Source organism: Gossypium raimondii, chromosome 3 (genome assembly GCF_025698545.1).
Source record: "Gossypium raimondii isolate GPD5lz chromosome 3, ASM2569854v1, whole genome shotgun sequence".
NCBI classification, from domain to species: domain Eukaryota; kingdom Viridiplantae; phylum Streptophyta; class Magnoliopsida; order Malvales; family Malvaceae; genus Gossypium; species Gossypium raimondii.
This window is the reverse complement of record NC_068567.1, coordinates 6,594,736-6,612,444: the sequence shown is the minus strand read 5'-3', so window position 1 is coordinate 6,612,444 and position 17,709 is coordinate 6,594,736. Positions and strand designations below refer to the sequence as shown.

The window sequence follows — 17,709 nt, the reverse complement described above, 5'->3', positions numbered from 1 at the left end:
TATTATTCTATAAGGAATTACTGCATAAATTCTTTATAGAAATTGATATCCTTGCTATGCTCCACTCAGTGCTCAATAGAATGTTTTTGTAGATGCAAAACGTAGGCAATCATTGGGTTTCATTATATCCTTGAGGTTTAGTTGCCAGTAACTCTTTTGCACACTAAAATATAAGTGGGGGCAAATAAAACCTCAAAGAAAGTGGCATTGATACACGTCTTGAAACCTTCGTTAATTTCTCATAAGTTCATTTTTATCCACACACCTATAATTTGAGCATAATAGAGAAAACAAAACTGTAATTTTACTATTATATTAAAAAAAAAAAAAGCTAAGGCTTGTATCATTATGTTGCAGGCCATTTTATATATTTGCTCGGTAAGAATTCATTATAGGCTAAGCTTGCTTCTACAAGTTATAGTTGTTCCCCTTTAGTTGTATGGGAATTTGAGGTAAATTTTCTCTGTCTCTCCCTCTATTCTTCTTCTTGCCCTCTCTAATTTCTTCTTTAAAAAAATCTCTTTTTTTTCCTAGTTTTGGATTAGCTTATATCATTGGTATTAGAGCATTGACTTTAGCTTAAATAATTAGAACAATGATACCAATGATATGAGTGTTTACTCATTGTTTCACGCTTGTGAATATTTACTCGTTGGCATTAGAAAAGCATCTTTCAATGCCTAAGCAAAAATTCTCTCTAAACTATTACCAAATTTGAAAATCTTTTTTACCGATAGAGGATGTATTGTGAAGTTACTAAGAGAGTATGGGATAAGATACATGCTTAAGCTTTAAAAGATGAACTATCATTGACTAGACATCTTGACATTGCAAATTTTGAAATTGAAATGGACACTCCTCCACAGCATGACTTCTAAAGCACTTAAGCATGTCACACAACTTGATAATAATCTCCAAATCACCTTGTGTAAAGATGATATTCCTAATTGTTTAAATTCTTTATTAGCTTTTGGATGCAGTATGTATGGTACAATATCTTAATTTTGCTTTAATGATATCTAGTTTCCTCTTTCGACACAAAAAAAAAATAAAATCAAAGATGTTAAAAATATATATTAATAAATTCTAAGCCAAAACTGATTAGAAATACAATTTTTTTTCCTTAAGGCTTACAAAAATATAATCAGCCTACATGATTCCTAGGCAAATTTGTTAGGGCAAAAAAGATGAGGAATTGCATTCAATGAAAAACCTGAGGAGATGCATAATACTCACTCTCATTAAACACAGGTCTTAAGTCTTCTTTGCACATGAAATCCATGGGGAAACAAACAAGATGTCCTCGAATCGCTTTTAGTCGATCCAACGGAACGTTTTTTTCGATTTCTATTTCACCAATCTGATATGATTCCAATGTCTCAGGGGCTATTCCTAAATCAATTGTATTGTGAGTAAGTCTTTCTTTGATGATTTGACGAAGTGCACCCCTGCATGATTTGGATCATGAGTTAGAACCGGAAAGGGCAACCAAAGAACAACAAAAAAGGAGTACGAAAGTACAAAAGAGATGTAATCGTGTACCGGGAATGTATAAGATCGGTCGGGAGACATGAAAAGATTTCCTGGTAGATTGTTGTATTCATCTGTCATCAAAATACTATTCATGCATCAATTTGTCGAATAGTTGATAGTTCTTAAACCATGTGATCAAGAAGTCTAAATTTCATAACACTAGTTATATCTGACTAATTTCGAAACCACCCGAAATTCATTTATAAACATACAATTCCAGTGCTTACCATTGCAGTTGCAACCCATATATCTTTATAACTCGAATCACTAATGGGGTCGACTATTTGATTTACCTGAGTCGAGAAGAAAAGGAAAAGGAAGAACACATTTATCAGGCTATATCCATGTTCAATACAATAAGCATACTGATTAAGAATGAATGTTGGATGACTAACCTCTCCTTTTCGAAGACCAAGATGTTCAGACCACAACGAGAGGCGAAGGCTCAAACTAAATTTTCCAGCCTTCCATGGATTTCCTCCCATCCTTGAATCGACTAGTTCTTTATCTTCAATAAGCAAACCGATCTGAAATATGAATTGTGACATCAAACTTCATTTAGAAGTTATAAGTTGTCAAGTTCAGGTACCTCCGTATATATTAACCCAACAATTAAAAACACTTACAAACCTAATAAAATATCCAAAAACATATCACCCTCATTAAGACCAAGACAGTACCAAAAACACATAACTCGTAACCATTGCAGGCATCGCCCACCAAGCAATCAATCATTTCAAAATAAACCAATCAAAACAACCCGAAAACCACCTTGGGTAACATCAACCAAAGGACATTCTAATAAAACTCATCTGCAACATATTCACCTTTAAACTTTCATGCTCATCCAGCACATGCACAGTCAAGTTCTCCATTTGATCAAATATCCAGAGTTCAATTCATTAAAAATATCTGAAGACATACAGCAACATACCATCCAGCAATACAGAATTCTTAGGCGAAAGAGAAAAAAACTCGAAAATAACAGCTTGCAAACTATCCAACCGCAGTACGCATACAAACAGATGATACAGAACGGTTTCCAAAGAACAGTTTCCAAAAGCTTAATTCTGTACACCAACAAATTTAACATTTCAGCCCTGAACTATCTTTATCTTGTCAGTCCCTATAATAGCCAAATTTCACAGAAAATTTTGAATTTGAAGGCAATCCAGAATGCAGTGATACCTCTGAATCTCTACAGCCAAGTAAACTTCTATCGTTGATATTAGCGGATCCGATTATGGCTGCAGAGTCATCAATTATCATGATTTTACTATGAACATATACCTGTAGAAATAGTAGGGGGCAAATAGCTTGTCAAACATGGTATGCTACATGCTAAACTTTCATTGACACCTTAATGCCACTGTAAAGAGAATCCAGCATAAATTACAAATGATAAGAGGAAGAGAATGCTAGTACAGGAACATACTTGACTGGTTGCCACAGGGCCGCCATCGAAAAGTTCACCATATGATCTAAGACCATAGAAAGATATGTAATCATGAGTTTTAGGACCAAGTCGATCATGAAGATTATGCAATATTGAATTATGTCCTCTGCGAATGGTTCGATACTGCCAATGCATTATGGCTCTCACAGATGCCGCACCAGCATCATCAAGGCCTCCCTGTTAAATTTAAATATGAGTTCAATCATAATGCGATGATTTGAAATACAAGTTAAAAAGTTTGATGGCCAGAACCTGGAAACCAGGAAGTAGGGGTATGATAATGATAACCCTGAAACACTTGTTTTCACTGTATGCTCGTAAAATACGCCGGTATAATGCTTCCAAGACACGATTCCGAATATTTTCATCTCCTGAGAGGCCTGATATGAAAAATTGGTTCTGGCAAAGGTTGTGAAAGAATGAAACCAATAGTAAGGATTCATACGAACTACAATAAAAGATTAAAAATAAAATAAAAAATCAGCGTATACCTCTATATAAACAAAGTGTTCTGCTTTCTGAATGAGGGAGCAATAGGCACAGTGAATGCTCTCTTCTATTTGGCTGGTTCCAGCAGACCACTGACTGACACTCCTTATAACCTGAAAATCATAGATCATCACTTATTGATAAGCTAAAAATCTCATTTTAAATGAGAACTAAAGTAAAATAGAACAGTAGATATAGTAGCAGGTCACATTAATATCATCATTGTGCCCAGCCCAAACAAATGGTAGAAGATGAATAACAGCCTTTATTTCATTAGTGAAAGTAGAAGTTCATTAGTTACAAAAGAACTCCATGGGCTACAAATCCGCAGCAGAACTGAATACGGGAACCTAAATTGACCATGGGCATTATTTGATTGTCCTTATCCTTACAAGCTCTCTAACTCTCTCTCTTATCTTATCACGGCGATACGCTGTTTAACAAAATGTATGACAAGAATTTCTGTGGCAGACATATAAAATAAAAAAATATTATGAGGCAGATACAAAGGTTTATAAATCTTGACCAGAATGCAACACACCTGACAACGAATTGAAGTCCGTGGACCAACCTGTCCGGTTTCATCCAGAAAGCCAACTTGATCACTCCGTTCCTGTATTTCCCACCACTCAGGGTCTGTAAGTTTGCTTCCAGGCTGCCTTTTTATATCCAGAGGTTTTTCCATATTAAAATCCAGGGAGTCATCAACAAAGCCTTTCATGGGTGTGTCTGCAACTGCTGGTTCTATTTTGGACTTACGGAAAGCAAAATAACCACTTTTACTGGGAGTAGGGTCCGGACTGTTTGATTTTGGGACTTCAGTACAATCAGCCTCTTGAGGCAAAAGTAGAGGAATATCTTGTAAAGATGATATAGAAGAAAAGGAATCCTGTCTATGGCCTTTGTAGCCTTCCTGATCAATCTCATTGCTTCTTCCCATATAATGTGGAATCACCATATGCTGCTGAGGCATAAGTAGTGGAATTGCTATCTCATTTGGAGCTTTATTTCTCTATATATGGTAGAAAAAAAAAAGCAGAAAACTCTTATTAAATGACAAAGTTATAAAACTTTTTATGTTCACTATTTTAATTCTGAATAAGTATGACCTTGGCATAGTTCCATCGCTGAACAAAATGTCGCGCTATATCACGACAAGGTGGTCCCCGGAGTGCACAATGCACATCATGCCAAGGCATTCGAGGATATTTTCCTCGATCCAACTCATCTTTCATTGTGTCTTCCCATGAATTTGGTTCAGATTCCCTGGAAGATGAAACGGAAATTTTGTTAGAACTAAAACAGTTTCAAACCAACCATAATCATAACCACAAATATTAAACCTTTATTTCAAGAACATTATCAGAAAAGGGTGCGGAGAGGAAGGGGCAGAATGAAAGGTCACAAAATCTTAGAGGTTTTGAAACTCATTATCTTTTTAAACAAACTTTGGAGTTAACCCCACCGAATAGATTTCAGCAAACTGTTGGGGAACATCTATTGAGGAACAAACCCAAAACCTTGCAAGTGGTAGATACATTAAGCAGAAGCAACTAGCCATGTCAAATTTATAATAGATTGTGAAAATCAGCCAAAGAATCCATCAATCTACTAGTAATGATGTCATGGTAGTACCACGCTACAACATAATGGTGTGTAAATAAGCATATAATACTTAATGATGACCACTGACATGCGGCAAGATCATGAAAGGCCGGAATGAATGGATGAGTCAAATTTGAAACAGATTCCTCAAAAACCTTATCAACTGTTCAAAGAAGAATTTTTAATTAAGCCAAAAGCTTACCTTGGATTATAATAGTCTTTTCCAGGCCATATTACTGGAGGATTATCGCTCACCTTGTGTTCAAATGTGTCATAGCGTCCAAAGCATAAATCAAGTCCACCAAGAAAACAAATTTGGTTGTCAACAATTACAAGTTTTTCATGGTGGGACCTATATATGTAAAAGAAATACATATTCAGAGTCTAAAAATATCGAATATACTATACAAGGATAAAGGTCACAATGCATCTGCACATTCAATTCTCCAAGTAATGCATACCAGAGATAGACACCAGCAGAGAAGTGGTCAGGATAACGCAATACCCTTACATTTTCGTGAATGCTAAGAAGCTTTTGCTTGCTATAGACGCTGTTGATTTTCAAGGCAAGAGCAACTTCTTTGTAAAGAAGGATGTATATCTGCAGTCATAAACACATTCAGACCACTGTAAAGTAAATAATTTAAAAACTAGTTAGCTAAAACATTTTCAATATTTTTACGTGAGGATAGGTCATAAATCTATGTATAGAAGCAGATACTTAATTTGTTTTAAAAGATAAAATAAAAACATGTATGTGACGGCTAAATAAGGTTTGTAAGTTTAAGGTGCTCCATATCAAATCAAAAGTCTAAGCAAAAGAGCCTACCAAGAGAGACGTATTGGAATGGAAGGAAAAAAAAAAGGTAATACATGGTTTAAGGCATATACACCTCGATATATGAGCTCAAATTCATGTACATTTGCATACATCCAAGGGGATGTGTCAAATGAAGTAAATAACCAACATTCATTTTAATTTACAAAAAAATAAAAAAGGTTCATATGAACTTAAAAATAAATAAATGAAAATCAAAGCACCTGAACTCCTTCCTTTGCTTTGGCTTCCAGCAAAGCATCGAGCCTGGAGGCTGCATGCTCACGAAAAGGACGGCGTAGATACAATTCCGGGCAAAGCCACCATCCACACATGAATATCTGCATAAATTTTAGAATCATAAAATAGGTTTTCATGCTAAAGAAAAGGAAAATTGGTTTAAATACAAGCTCATGTCAACCTGCAAGAGTAGAAAGGACAGACCTCTGATTTAGCATCCTCAATTGCCGAAGCTATAGCATTAAAAGCTGCCCCACCATCTACAAACCATTGAGCCTCACTACCATCTTCTGTCAAACCCCTTGGAGGAGCAAAAGAGCCAAAACGATGAGGATAACACCAGCCCTCAGGAGGCCTAAGCCCGGCATCATTAATTGCAGCAACCCAGTCTTTAACTCTAGAACTACTCTTCGCTCTTAACCTTATGCTCCGGACTCCACATGCGACCTTTTGAATTTCCCAATTATCTGTTAGAAAGTGAATTTCTCTAGATATATTCATCAGACATACTACTTAACCCACCTTTATACAGGTAAATAGTTATTTTAATGTGTAGAAAACATACACCTTCAAATAAATATTCATGCAAAAAACCCATAAATTTATCTAGAATTCTAGATCCTATATATGCTTAATGTGATGTTGATAAAGACTAATGATCAGGATTTTTAGGATTAAATATATTTTTGGATGGTGGAAGGATCTATAACCATAGGATTTTTTTTTTTTTTTTGCCAAGGATCTTATCCAAATCACAAAAAAGAAAAAGAGTAGCAATAAAGGTCATTGATTATGAACAACAGCATCTTAAACATTAACATGCCTACTTAAATGTTAAATTGAAAGGTACGCCCATCAGAGGGAAAGAATTTCCACAGAAAGGACAGCAAGTATTCTGCTGACCTTAAAAGCATGGCGTAAAGGATTACGTTCCTTCACTTCTGATGCTAATGATACCCGGCCCTCACCATTACCATCTGAGGCAGGTAGTACATCAAAAACAATTATATCTAAAAGTTTGGTATCAAAAGGATCTCCCAGCAAGGCCAAGAATCCAGGTTTCAGTACAGCCCACACCTGTAATAATCATTAGACACGAGACAGAAACATATGGGTCAATAAAATAGAGTAAAATGTGAAACCCAAAACGATAGCAAAGGAGTACCACTATATATATGGTCCAACCTGAGAGTCACTGTCCATATGTAAAAATTATGGAACAAAGAATCTAAACATTTTAGCGAGCTAAGATACTACAATGCCAACACTCTCAAGCAGAAGAATCAAAGTATGACAACCATTAACCCATCTTCAGAACTCTCTCCCTAAATCATTAATCTTATTTTAGTTTCACTTTAACCCAACTCGCCAATTAAGCAACAGTAGGAGACTACTATACATAGTCTGCCTCACTAAGCACAGTTGACCAAGTGATATGTCTTGCAAAAGCACAAAAAATGCAAACGGCTATGCCAGTTTCCCTCCTACCCAAGAATATTTAGATAGTGAAGAGAGGAAACTAGTACTTTCTACAACACAAGCATGCGCAAAATAGGTTCTGCAACAAGTGCATATTAATCTGAATATAGACCGAGACTTCAGAAATTAGATCACATTACCTTTTGCCAATTGTCATTACAGCAATCGAACCAACGACAAGCACAACATCTATCAGAGTCGTCATTCCTGGCAATTTTTGGTAGATGCTTCACCATTACATACTCTTCCTTTAGCTTAGGGCCATACTCTTGTGAAAATGACAACTTTGAAACCTCCAAAAACTTGCAAACCTACAAGAAAACTGACAGGAACTTCAATGCAAATGATAAAAGAGGGAAATAGAGCAACAAATCTCAAAACATTGAGCACATAACAGTAGTACCCACATTGATCTCTAAGTTTTGGCACTTCAGCTAGAAAATCTGATTACAACTAAATAACTCTTTCAATTTATCAACTGACAGTTTATTGAACCGGCATTTAGGAGGGCCTCATCTACTTCGAGATTGTTGCATAAGGAAAAAGCTAAGTTGAATTTGGTCATCTATTTATCAACACAAATACATTAGTGGATTATATGATTATTTTCTAGGCATAGTAGAGTCTATTAAAGGAAGGTCTAATACCCTATGAAGATAAATATAAATGGACAAATGCATACCTCTCGAGAGTTAACAATGTCCATATTTCCAAGAAAGTTATTCAAATATTTGTGCATTGCAACCTTTGCTCTCTCAGACATAGAAGACTGCCTTCCCAAGGCTGGTCTAATAACCGGAAGAGCAGCACTAGACGGAACATCTCTGAGTAGATTAAAAAATAAAACCCACTCATAAGCAAAGGAGTTTTTTTTTTTTCTTTTCTTCTTTTTCAAAATTAACATTTGATGTACTGAGTACATATAATTTTATGTGCCGTGAGTTAACGATAAAAAATAATCAAAAAGAAATTTAAAACTAAATTCTTCAAACTGTACTTGTTTTAATGATCGTCATTATCTGGTTCAGTGACGTATATTAGAAGTTACCTGTTTTTCGCACTTTCATCGTGATGTAATAAATTAGCATCATCATCCGGTTCATCGTCATCGTGCAGAATCGGCGCATGGTCTCCTATTCCTAGATTTTGAAGCCATTCTTTAACCTTTAATATAATAATATTCATAGTGAAAATCACATCAAAATCCTAAACCTTTCAGAAGCAAACAGCTTATTAATAAACAAAAAAAAATTCAAATTTTCATAGTACAGCAAATGCATATAAACATTGCCGTTATATCAACACAAACCTGTTCTTGCTTCTCGTGAATTTCTTCGATAAACAGCCGTTTCTTCAAAGCGAAGTGTAAGTAAAAAACGTGTGAAGCATTCTTCAATAACCGCCACTTAAACTGAACAACCGAAGCAAGAAATAAAATAAATAAAAATATAAAAAGTTTAGATCGAAAGATGCATTTCGAATCTACACTTATTTTAAACTATTCAAAAAGGATTTGATCGAAGACTTGCATGTTTGTATCGAAATTCGATGGTGTAAGATAAAAGCATGGGACTGATATCGCCAGCGTCGGGTCTAGACACGGATACGATGGTCGCTTTAGGTAACTCGTCGAAAATGCGAGTTGACTCAGGAGCAACACCTGGAGCGAACGAGAAGAATGATGACATCATCGACGGCGTTAACGGCTCCGATTGCACCTGGTAGTACTGTGAACCACCTTGATCCGACGCCATTGATTTTTTTTATCGGTTAATTAAAGATCCGATAATTTCTTTCTTATTGTTTTACTTTTTCCTTTTGGAATTTGGATTTGATTTGATAAATTGAAAAATCGAATATGAGAAAATGTTTGCTGATCCACAGATAGAAATAGCTTCGCTCAGCTTTAGCTTGCCTTTTGAATGCCTTTTTTTTTTTTTTTTTTTCCTCTTTTCGTATTTTCTCTTTGGAATATAAATAAACAAATAAAATAAGTGTAAATTACACTAAATGTGTTCAAACTATCACTTAAATTTTAAATTCATCCCTAAATTTGAAAATAATTTAATTAAGTTCTTAAAATATCAAATTGTTCCAATCTAGTCCTTTCTTTGGCTTATACATTAGTTTAACCATTAAATACCAACTCAAATTTGACATAAAATATAATTAAAACATATGGACCAAAATGTAAATATGTGTGTATCAATTACAAACATATTAGGTTGGCAAAAGGGCCTAATTGTATAATATAGATACTTTGACAATTCAATTAGAATATTTTGAAATTTAGGGGCCAATTTAAAGTTTAAGTGATAGTTTGAGAACTTCGGTATAATTAACCCATAATACGAAAACGACGTCAAATCTGGAAACCAATGATTGTGTTCTGGTTGGTACGAACCTGAAGGCATGAATTTTTTTTTTAATTTCAATTTTTTTAAAATTTCATTAAAATTTATTCAGAGAAGTATTTTTTTTAATAAAATGACATGAATTTAGCTATATCTAAAAAAAATTTAAAATAATTAATTTTTATTTACTTTTATAAGTATTAGTAAATTTACTGGTTGGTTATATTCAACCCTTGTTTTGAGGGAAGACTGGCTAGCTTATTTAATCACTTAAATTTAGTTTTTAGTCTAATAATTGTTGATTAGATTCGAAACAAGAGTAAACATAGTTGGTAGAGCTTTGCTGCCTGTTTATTTGCTGATTGTTTAAAGGTTTAATTTTAATTGATAATAAATTTTAAGATTATTTGATATCAAAATATTTAAAAATTGTGAATTTAATTATTATATTTTATTTAGTAGATTGAGTCTTAACTTAATTTGTATAGATATTGTTGTCAATGCAAAAAAGTAAGTTTGAGTGTGCTAAAACGCATTACCCTTTAATTTACGGATGGAGAAGGAATTATGTAGTTTTAGATATCATATAAAAACAGAGATATAATTAAAACTTATAATTATGAGATTATTCAAAAGAAAAATATTATACTTTACTTTAATTTGATATTTTTTTAAAGTCAAACAATAACTATTAATTTTTAAAAAATTAAATTATTTAATTAATATGTTTAACACAAATTTTAAAATATGAAAAATATATAAAAAATTAGAAATGATTAAATTGAAAACAATGTGGAACTAAGATATTTTTGGTATAGATAATATTAACGTTTTATATTAATTAATATCAGTGTCATCTAACTTCGAAACTACAAGTAATTTGGTAAATTTGATTTTTTTTTTACACTCATGTGACTTTTTATTTTAATACGAAAATAAATAAAACATATTTAGAATTAATATTTAAATACACTTAAACCTACACTTTTTATTTTGTTTAATACCCACATCTATAACTAAAACCTACACTTTTTCTTTTGTTAAGTACTAAAACATTCTACAAACTCATCATCATTTTCTCCATTTTCTTGTGCTGCCATTGGTGTCATAAAGATAAAAGGATTGCTCAAATTTTCATTTGTGAGGCAAAATTATCTCCTTTAAAGCCAAGTTCAGTTGATAAAATTAATAAATTAACAAATCTATTGTTCAATAAAAGAAAAGTTAACAGCAAGCAACGTGTTCATATCACACATTATGATATTATTCTAAAAAATTGAAAAACATGAAATCTTGCTAAATATTATAAAGTCAAAAACAATGACCCAAAAAGAAAAGCATAACCATATGAGAATCTTATATTTTATAACTTAAATTAAACTAATTAGATTTTTAGAACATGAGAATGAGATTATAGTAAACAAAAGTTTAAGATCAGAAATATTTCATAGCACATTCAACATAATAGTACATTATACTAATAAACAATACCACAAACATCTTCCATTTCTTATAACAGCTCAGTGGTTTCATCAAAATTCTATAATTATATAAAACTGAAGATCTAAAACACAAAATGAAAACCGAGTTTTGCATTCAAACTCATACAGAGAAAAACAAAACATTACTTCATTCACTTCTTTGACTTCTTAACTCCCCTGCATATGCCAAAAGTGATCCAAATTAGAGCTGCTGAAATAAAAGAAAAAATAATAATACAGCATCATTGTCGTGCATCTTACTCGGCCTGTTGCGGTGCAGCTGCAGGTGCTGCTTTCACACCAGGTCCCTGAAATGATAAAGAAAACCAACATTCAGTCGCAAAATAACCCAACTAGAAGCATCATCCAAATCAAAATCCATAAAAGGGCATGCCAATCTTCTAGACATCAAAATATAGCTTAGTATGTAAATGTTATGTTACCCAAACTCGGAAGTGACTTTTTAAATATGGGTGTATGCGCTGCTCAATATTTAACGTTTTTCTGTAGATTGTAAGATCATGCTAGAATGTATCAGACACAAGTGCACACAAGCCGCATGGGTGAAGCAGTTAAGTGACATCAAAGTAACTGAGTAAAAGCAATACACTTCTAGCTTTCTTCTAAATACAATTTTGGTTTGACATCGATTCTATTCAGAACCCATGATTGATTTACTCATCACAGAATCAATATGGGAATCAAGACAGATGTTTAAATTACCTGTGCAAGGCGTTCTTCCCTTCTGGCCATCTTTCTCTCCCTGCTCGCCTTGTTCTTAGCTCGCTTGGCCTCAAACTGATCTGAGAGTGTCTTCTCTCTTGCCTTCTCAGCCTTGGACTTGTGGATGCTTTCCATCAAGACACGCTTGTTCTTAAATACATTACCCTTCACCTTCATGTACATGTCATGGTACATGTGCTTGTCAATCTTCTTGGATTCCCTGTACTTACGAAGCAAACGCCTTAGTACTCGCATTCTCCTCATCCAAAGGATCTTTGTAGGCAATCTTGCCTCCCTGGTACCCTTCCTCTTACCTGAAATTATTTGATCAGGATCATGTCTTGGTTACAATGAACTTTGAGGAACAAAAGAACCCAACCATCAATCAAACACAATAAAATATAGGCCACCAAATAATGGATTAATCATACCATAGCCAGAATGACGACCCTTTCTCTTGGCCTCTTTCATTCTGCGTGCACGAGATCGGGAGTGAATCTTGGTAGGCTTCCGGATGATAAAACCATCCTTAACAAGTTTCCTAACATTCTGCCCTGCATTCAGTGATCAAAATCTTCAACATACTGAAACAAATACCGAAAGCAGCTTCACAAACAGGTATCGTAACCACACAAGGCGAACCGCCAAAAATTATGTTCCGGTTCAGTTTAAAATACATTAGAACAAAAACGATCGTTCTTAGGCCAAAAAAAGTGTTACAGAGCTAGTTCTTTTTTTTTCATTTTACGAACTAGTTTTCAAGAAATAACACTTCTAAAGCATTTTAACTAGGCATAAGTAGAAATTCAGATCTAAATCTATCATTTTTCGAAGGACCCAAAAAAGCCCTACACAATCAAAGAAAAAAAATATAACAGCAAGGATACACATATATACACTACAGCATATTGGATTACAGATAGAAATGAATTGAACAAGTAGAGAGTGGGGAACAACTTACTGGAGTTGGCCATGGAGATTTCATTGATTTCATTAGGATCAAGCCAAACCTTGCCACGGCCACACTTCAGGACGCTAGCGGCGAGCCGCTTCTGTAACTTCAGAGACACCATCGTTGTCTTCCTTTTCTCGTCTCCCTCCCGTCCGTGTGAGTAGAAAACTCTAGTGTTTTTGCAAAGAAGAAGGCGGAGGCGGCCTTTATAACCCTAAAGAAAATTCTTTTGTTAGGGTTAGGGTTTTTGTTGTGGATCTTGAAAAATAATTGAAAGGGAAAGGGTGGCCCAGCCTGTTTGTAACTGGGCTTAATTTTGTTTCTGCCCAATGCTTGCATGGGCCTAAATTTAGCCCAAAAATCCGCAATCCTTTAGATAAATACATTGTCACGAGTTAATTTAGATATCTTCTCAATTGAAAAAGGATTAAAAAGTCATTTACTTAATAAATCAACTTAACTTATATTGTTATAAGAGTATTTTTAACTTATAAGGAAGTGAAATTCCGATAGATATTGAGAAAGAGTAATAAAGTGGCAGATTATATCACGAAAGAGGTCCGAGATGAAATGGATCACTTAATTAATCATGAGGAATCATCAGGGAATGTGAAGAATTTATTAAATGATGATATCCATTGTTCTACATATACATTGTTTGATGGCGATTAGTATTTGTTTGATGGCGATTAGTATTGTTGTAATCCTAGCTTAAGGTTTTATTGTTTTATTTTTTTAAAAAAAGTATTTTTAACTTAGAATTTAATTTTAGCTGTTTGGATTTAGTCGTTCTCTCCTAGTGTGGTAGAACTCTCCTCGAAGTTGTAGTGACTTGTGGTCATTGTCGACGTTTATCCATTTTTTGTTTTAAGATTTTCAACTGCGCTTTCGAGTTTTTAAGTTGAAATCTCTAAGTGTTTCTTCTTTTCTCCCTTTTGCTGGTCTGTTTCTCCAGGAATTGGCACGGCGTGCCCCTCCTATAGGCTCTCGCTTCTCTCTGCCTTTGGGTTTCAACTGAGAGCTAGGTTCCAATGGGCCTTAACTCTCATTTTCTCTCTAGTTTCTAATTTTATCTCGGATGGGTTTCACTTTTCACTAATAAGGGTTTATGGGGTTGGTTGGCAATTAGGTTAATATAGAATGGCTGTCCAAAATTTGAATGTTTTTGCGACATTAGGGGTTTAAGGTCATGACATCACCTACAATTTCCAAAAAAGTAATTATATATTAACCTAATTGCCAACCAAACCAATACCTATGATCATCAAACATACGAAATAACGTTTAGGCACAATTAAACACATATGCTTTTAAGTAATACCACATTTCAACATATATACATACATATTCATTGGCCTAATTTAACCATTTAACATCATATATATATATACCTTACACAATTCAAACCAAATCAATTCAAATGTCCATTTGCATAATTCCTCAATTTAAATTGTATACCTTTACATTATTACTTAAATGATTCATATGTTTGAATTCAAAGTGACATTTACCAATCCAAAGTTCCAAAACGATCATTCACACTATAAACCGACTCAATCTTAAGTACATATCATATATAAAAATAGAAAGAGCTATACAAGCATTGTTGAATCAGAGTTGCGGTTTGAATGCTGAATCACTCCTCGAGTCTTCAAGATCTACTAATACCTACGCAGGGAATAAATAAACTGTATGTTGAGCGATAAATCTTAATGATACTTGTAGGGCCCAATTTATGCCCGGCCCTACCAATAACAAATATAAATACAACAGCAGGCCCAATAAACGGGCCCAATAGCTAATTCCTAACCCAGGCCCGAAACTAATGGAAAAGGGAAGGGTTGGGAAGCCCTAGCAGCAGCCCCCGCCTCCAACAGACTCTCCAAGCGCCGCACGTCTAGGGGCCGACCTCTCCACACGCGCCGTTTGCTCCACGAACGCCTGCAAACGCGGACTCAAAGAGTCCGAAAGAAAAAAACAACAAGAAATAACATTATTTCATTATTTTTTCTTTTTCGCTATAAAAGCCATTTGTAATCAGAAAGAGGGGATCCGAGGAGAAGATTGAAAAATACAGATTCGATTTTTAACAAAGGTTTTTTCCGCTTTATTTAATCGGTGTTCGCTATTCACAATTATTCTTTTTCTTATTTTGTTTTTTCCTTTTATTTTTATTTCTTTTAAAATATAAAAGAGAAGGAAGCTTACCTCTTCGCCAGAGTCGTCGAATCGGCGCCACCTCCGTCGTGATCGGAGCCCCGGCGCGCGGTTGAACGGCGGCGCGAAGAACGGGTTGAAAACCCTAGCAGAGCTTTTGCTCTCTTTTTGTTTTTTTTCTTTCCTTTATGCTGCAAATGAAATTTTTTAAAAAACTGTTTTAAATTGTATTAGCAAAACAATGTTGCTTAGGTGGCCATGACCAGCCAGGTGACCCGACCCGGAGGGGAGGATCCGCTGCTCGCCTTGAACGGAAATTTATGATTTAGTCCTTCCTTTTTGCGACTCGCTTCAATCAAATCTTTTTTTTCCTTTAATTTAGCCACAAATTTTGTTTTTTTTGTCTCAATTTAATACAGTGGTGCGCGGCATGTAGTAAGACGGGAATAATTCCCTTTTGGTCCTCCACTGTTGCGCGCGCATTCAATGTGGTCCTGTCTTTAAATTTGCTTCGAATTTACCCATTTTTTCTTTTTAAGTTCAATTTTTTTATTATAAATATGTTATACTACTACTATTATTATTATTATTATTATTATTATTATTATTATTATTATTATTATTATTATTATTTATTCATACATGCGTCGTTCTTTTATTTAATACATATATATACATGTTTTTTTATCTAGTATACTTGCATGTTTTTTATAATATATATATATACATTTTTATAAATATTTTTTACTATTCTGTTCCATTTTTTTATGTACATATCATACATATATATAAGTATTTTAATTTACATATACATATTTTCATGTTTTACCAATACATATATGCCTATACATTTTTTGTAAATATATACACATAAACATATTTTTATATTTTATTTTATTTTCACAATCTTCATATACATATATACATACTGATTTTTTTTCCTTCGTAAATTAATATAAGTTTTGTTTTATATACTTCATTCTTTTTATATACTTGTATACCTGCTTTTAATATATGCATATACATGTTTTCAAAATTTATTTATATATTATACTTATATTTTGAAACGCATCTATATATATATATTTAATTTAAAGTGAGGTATTTGTTTCATAATTGTACATTAACTCTTTAACACACCTTTTAAAAATATATATTTTGGTCTCGTCTAAGCATTAAAATCATCATATTTTATAAATTTCCAAAATATTTGGCATTCATGATTCTCGAGAAAATAATCGTATCCTAACTTACTGGATTGCGATTATTTTTTTATGAATTTAGAGAGCCCAATATTTGTTTTGCAATAAATTCACAAATTTCAAATAAAGCTTATTCTCGGGGATTCAAAAATGCTGGGTCCTAACTTACTGGTCCTGGTATTTTGAGTTCTCGAAATAAGAATTTTCAAAAGCAAAAGGCAATATTCGGGTATTTTGAAGATTTAAAAATATTGTACCCTAACTCACTAGGTGTGGTGTTTTATTTCTTTGAAATAAGAATGTCTTATTATTTTGATTCATTCATGAGATAAAAAGTTTCCTTTTAAAATCTTTTCAAATTTTCGACACCAAGACATTAAAGAATCAATTTGGTATCGATTTTGGGCGTTACGAGGGTGCTAATCCTTCCTCATGCGTAACTAACTCCCGGACTCATTTTCTCAAATTTCGTAGACCAAAATCATTTTAAGGTGAGCCGATCACACCTTAATAAAGGATCGGTGGCGACTCCAGTTTTTGTTTTTTAAAGTCGACAACTAAAATTTTTGTTTTCAAAAAAAAAGGTTTCGACAGTTTGGCGACTCCACTGGGGACCTTAGAGAGTCTAGCCATAAATTGATTATTTTTGTCTTGTGATCGAAAAATCAAGTTTTGTTTTAAAATCATGATTTCCCTTCGCATTCATTGATTTTTTTATCATGATATGTTTGCATGATTGGACCAAGCCGATTAATCTGTATTTGCATTTTGCCTTGCATGGTCCGTTTTACCCCTTTAAGTGGGAGCGAGAAACTAGTCCTTCGTGAGGTTTTCCCCTCCGTGCAGGGTAGTGGATCGCTTCCGGGATACATCCGTACCTATGTCTTCGTGAGATTTTCATCTCCGTGCAGCCATAGGGAAATATATCCCCCTGAACTGAACTCGATCCACATGAGCCTATAATAGGTAAAGATCAAGGAATTTGCTGGTTCGGGTACCCTTACTCTAGAAACTAAGCCTTATATAGTGAGCTTTAGGAACTTGCCCTAGGTAGAGCTATACCAAACCCTAGTGGATTCCTGAATAAATGTTCTTGCTATTTCATGTTTGTATTGGATTATATCTTTTTGGTATGATACTGACTTGGGTTTATTTTGTTTTGATTACATGACATCATGACTGCATTGCATTTTCATCTTAGAAAAGAGATGTTGATTTGAG

The 17,709-nt window shown here is 33.9% G+C and overlaps 2 protein-coding genes across 2 annotated transcripts; both read right to left on the bottom strand.

Moving 5' to 3' along the window:
• Positions 1-1,049: 1,049 nt before the first annotated feature.
• On the bottom strand, positions 1,050-9,373 carry LOC105796852 (phospholipase D zeta 1). The gene is made up of 20 exons (XM_052628815.1): positions 9,227-9,373; positions 8,929-9,030; positions 8,668-8,783; positions 8,302-8,443; positions 7,760-7,930; positions 7,044-7,217; positions 6,345-6,587; positions 6,125-6,241; positions 5,545-5,684; positions 5,286-5,435; positions 4,588-4,744; positions 4,020-4,490; positions 3,481-3,591; positions 3,242-3,388; positions 2,969-3,166; positions 2,722-2,823; positions 1,929-2,060; positions 1,761-1,826; positions 1,543-1,604; positions 1,050-1,448 (listed from the first exon to the last, which is right to left on the bottom strand). The coding sequence occupies exons 1-20, from the start codon at positions 9,371-9,373 to the stop codon at positions 1,202-1,204; spliced, it is 3,195 nt and encodes a 1,064-aa protein (XP_052484775.1). The 3' UTR covers positions 1,050-1,201.
• Positions 9,374-11,390: 2,017 nt separating this feature from the next.
• LOC105796855 (60S ribosomal protein L19-1) lies at positions 11,391-13,321 on the bottom strand. The gene is made up of 5 exons (XM_012626685.2): positions 13,139-13,321; positions 12,609-12,731; positions 12,178-12,491; positions 11,716-11,762; positions 11,391-11,631 (listed from the first exon to the last, which is right to left on the bottom strand). The coding sequence occupies exons 1-5, from the start codon at positions 13,248-13,250 to the stop codon at positions 11,607-11,609; spliced, it is 621 nt and encodes a 206-aa protein (XP_012482139.1). The 5' UTR covers positions 13,251-13,321; the 3' UTR covers positions 11,391-11,606.
• Positions 13,322-17,709: the final 4,388 nt, after the last annotated feature.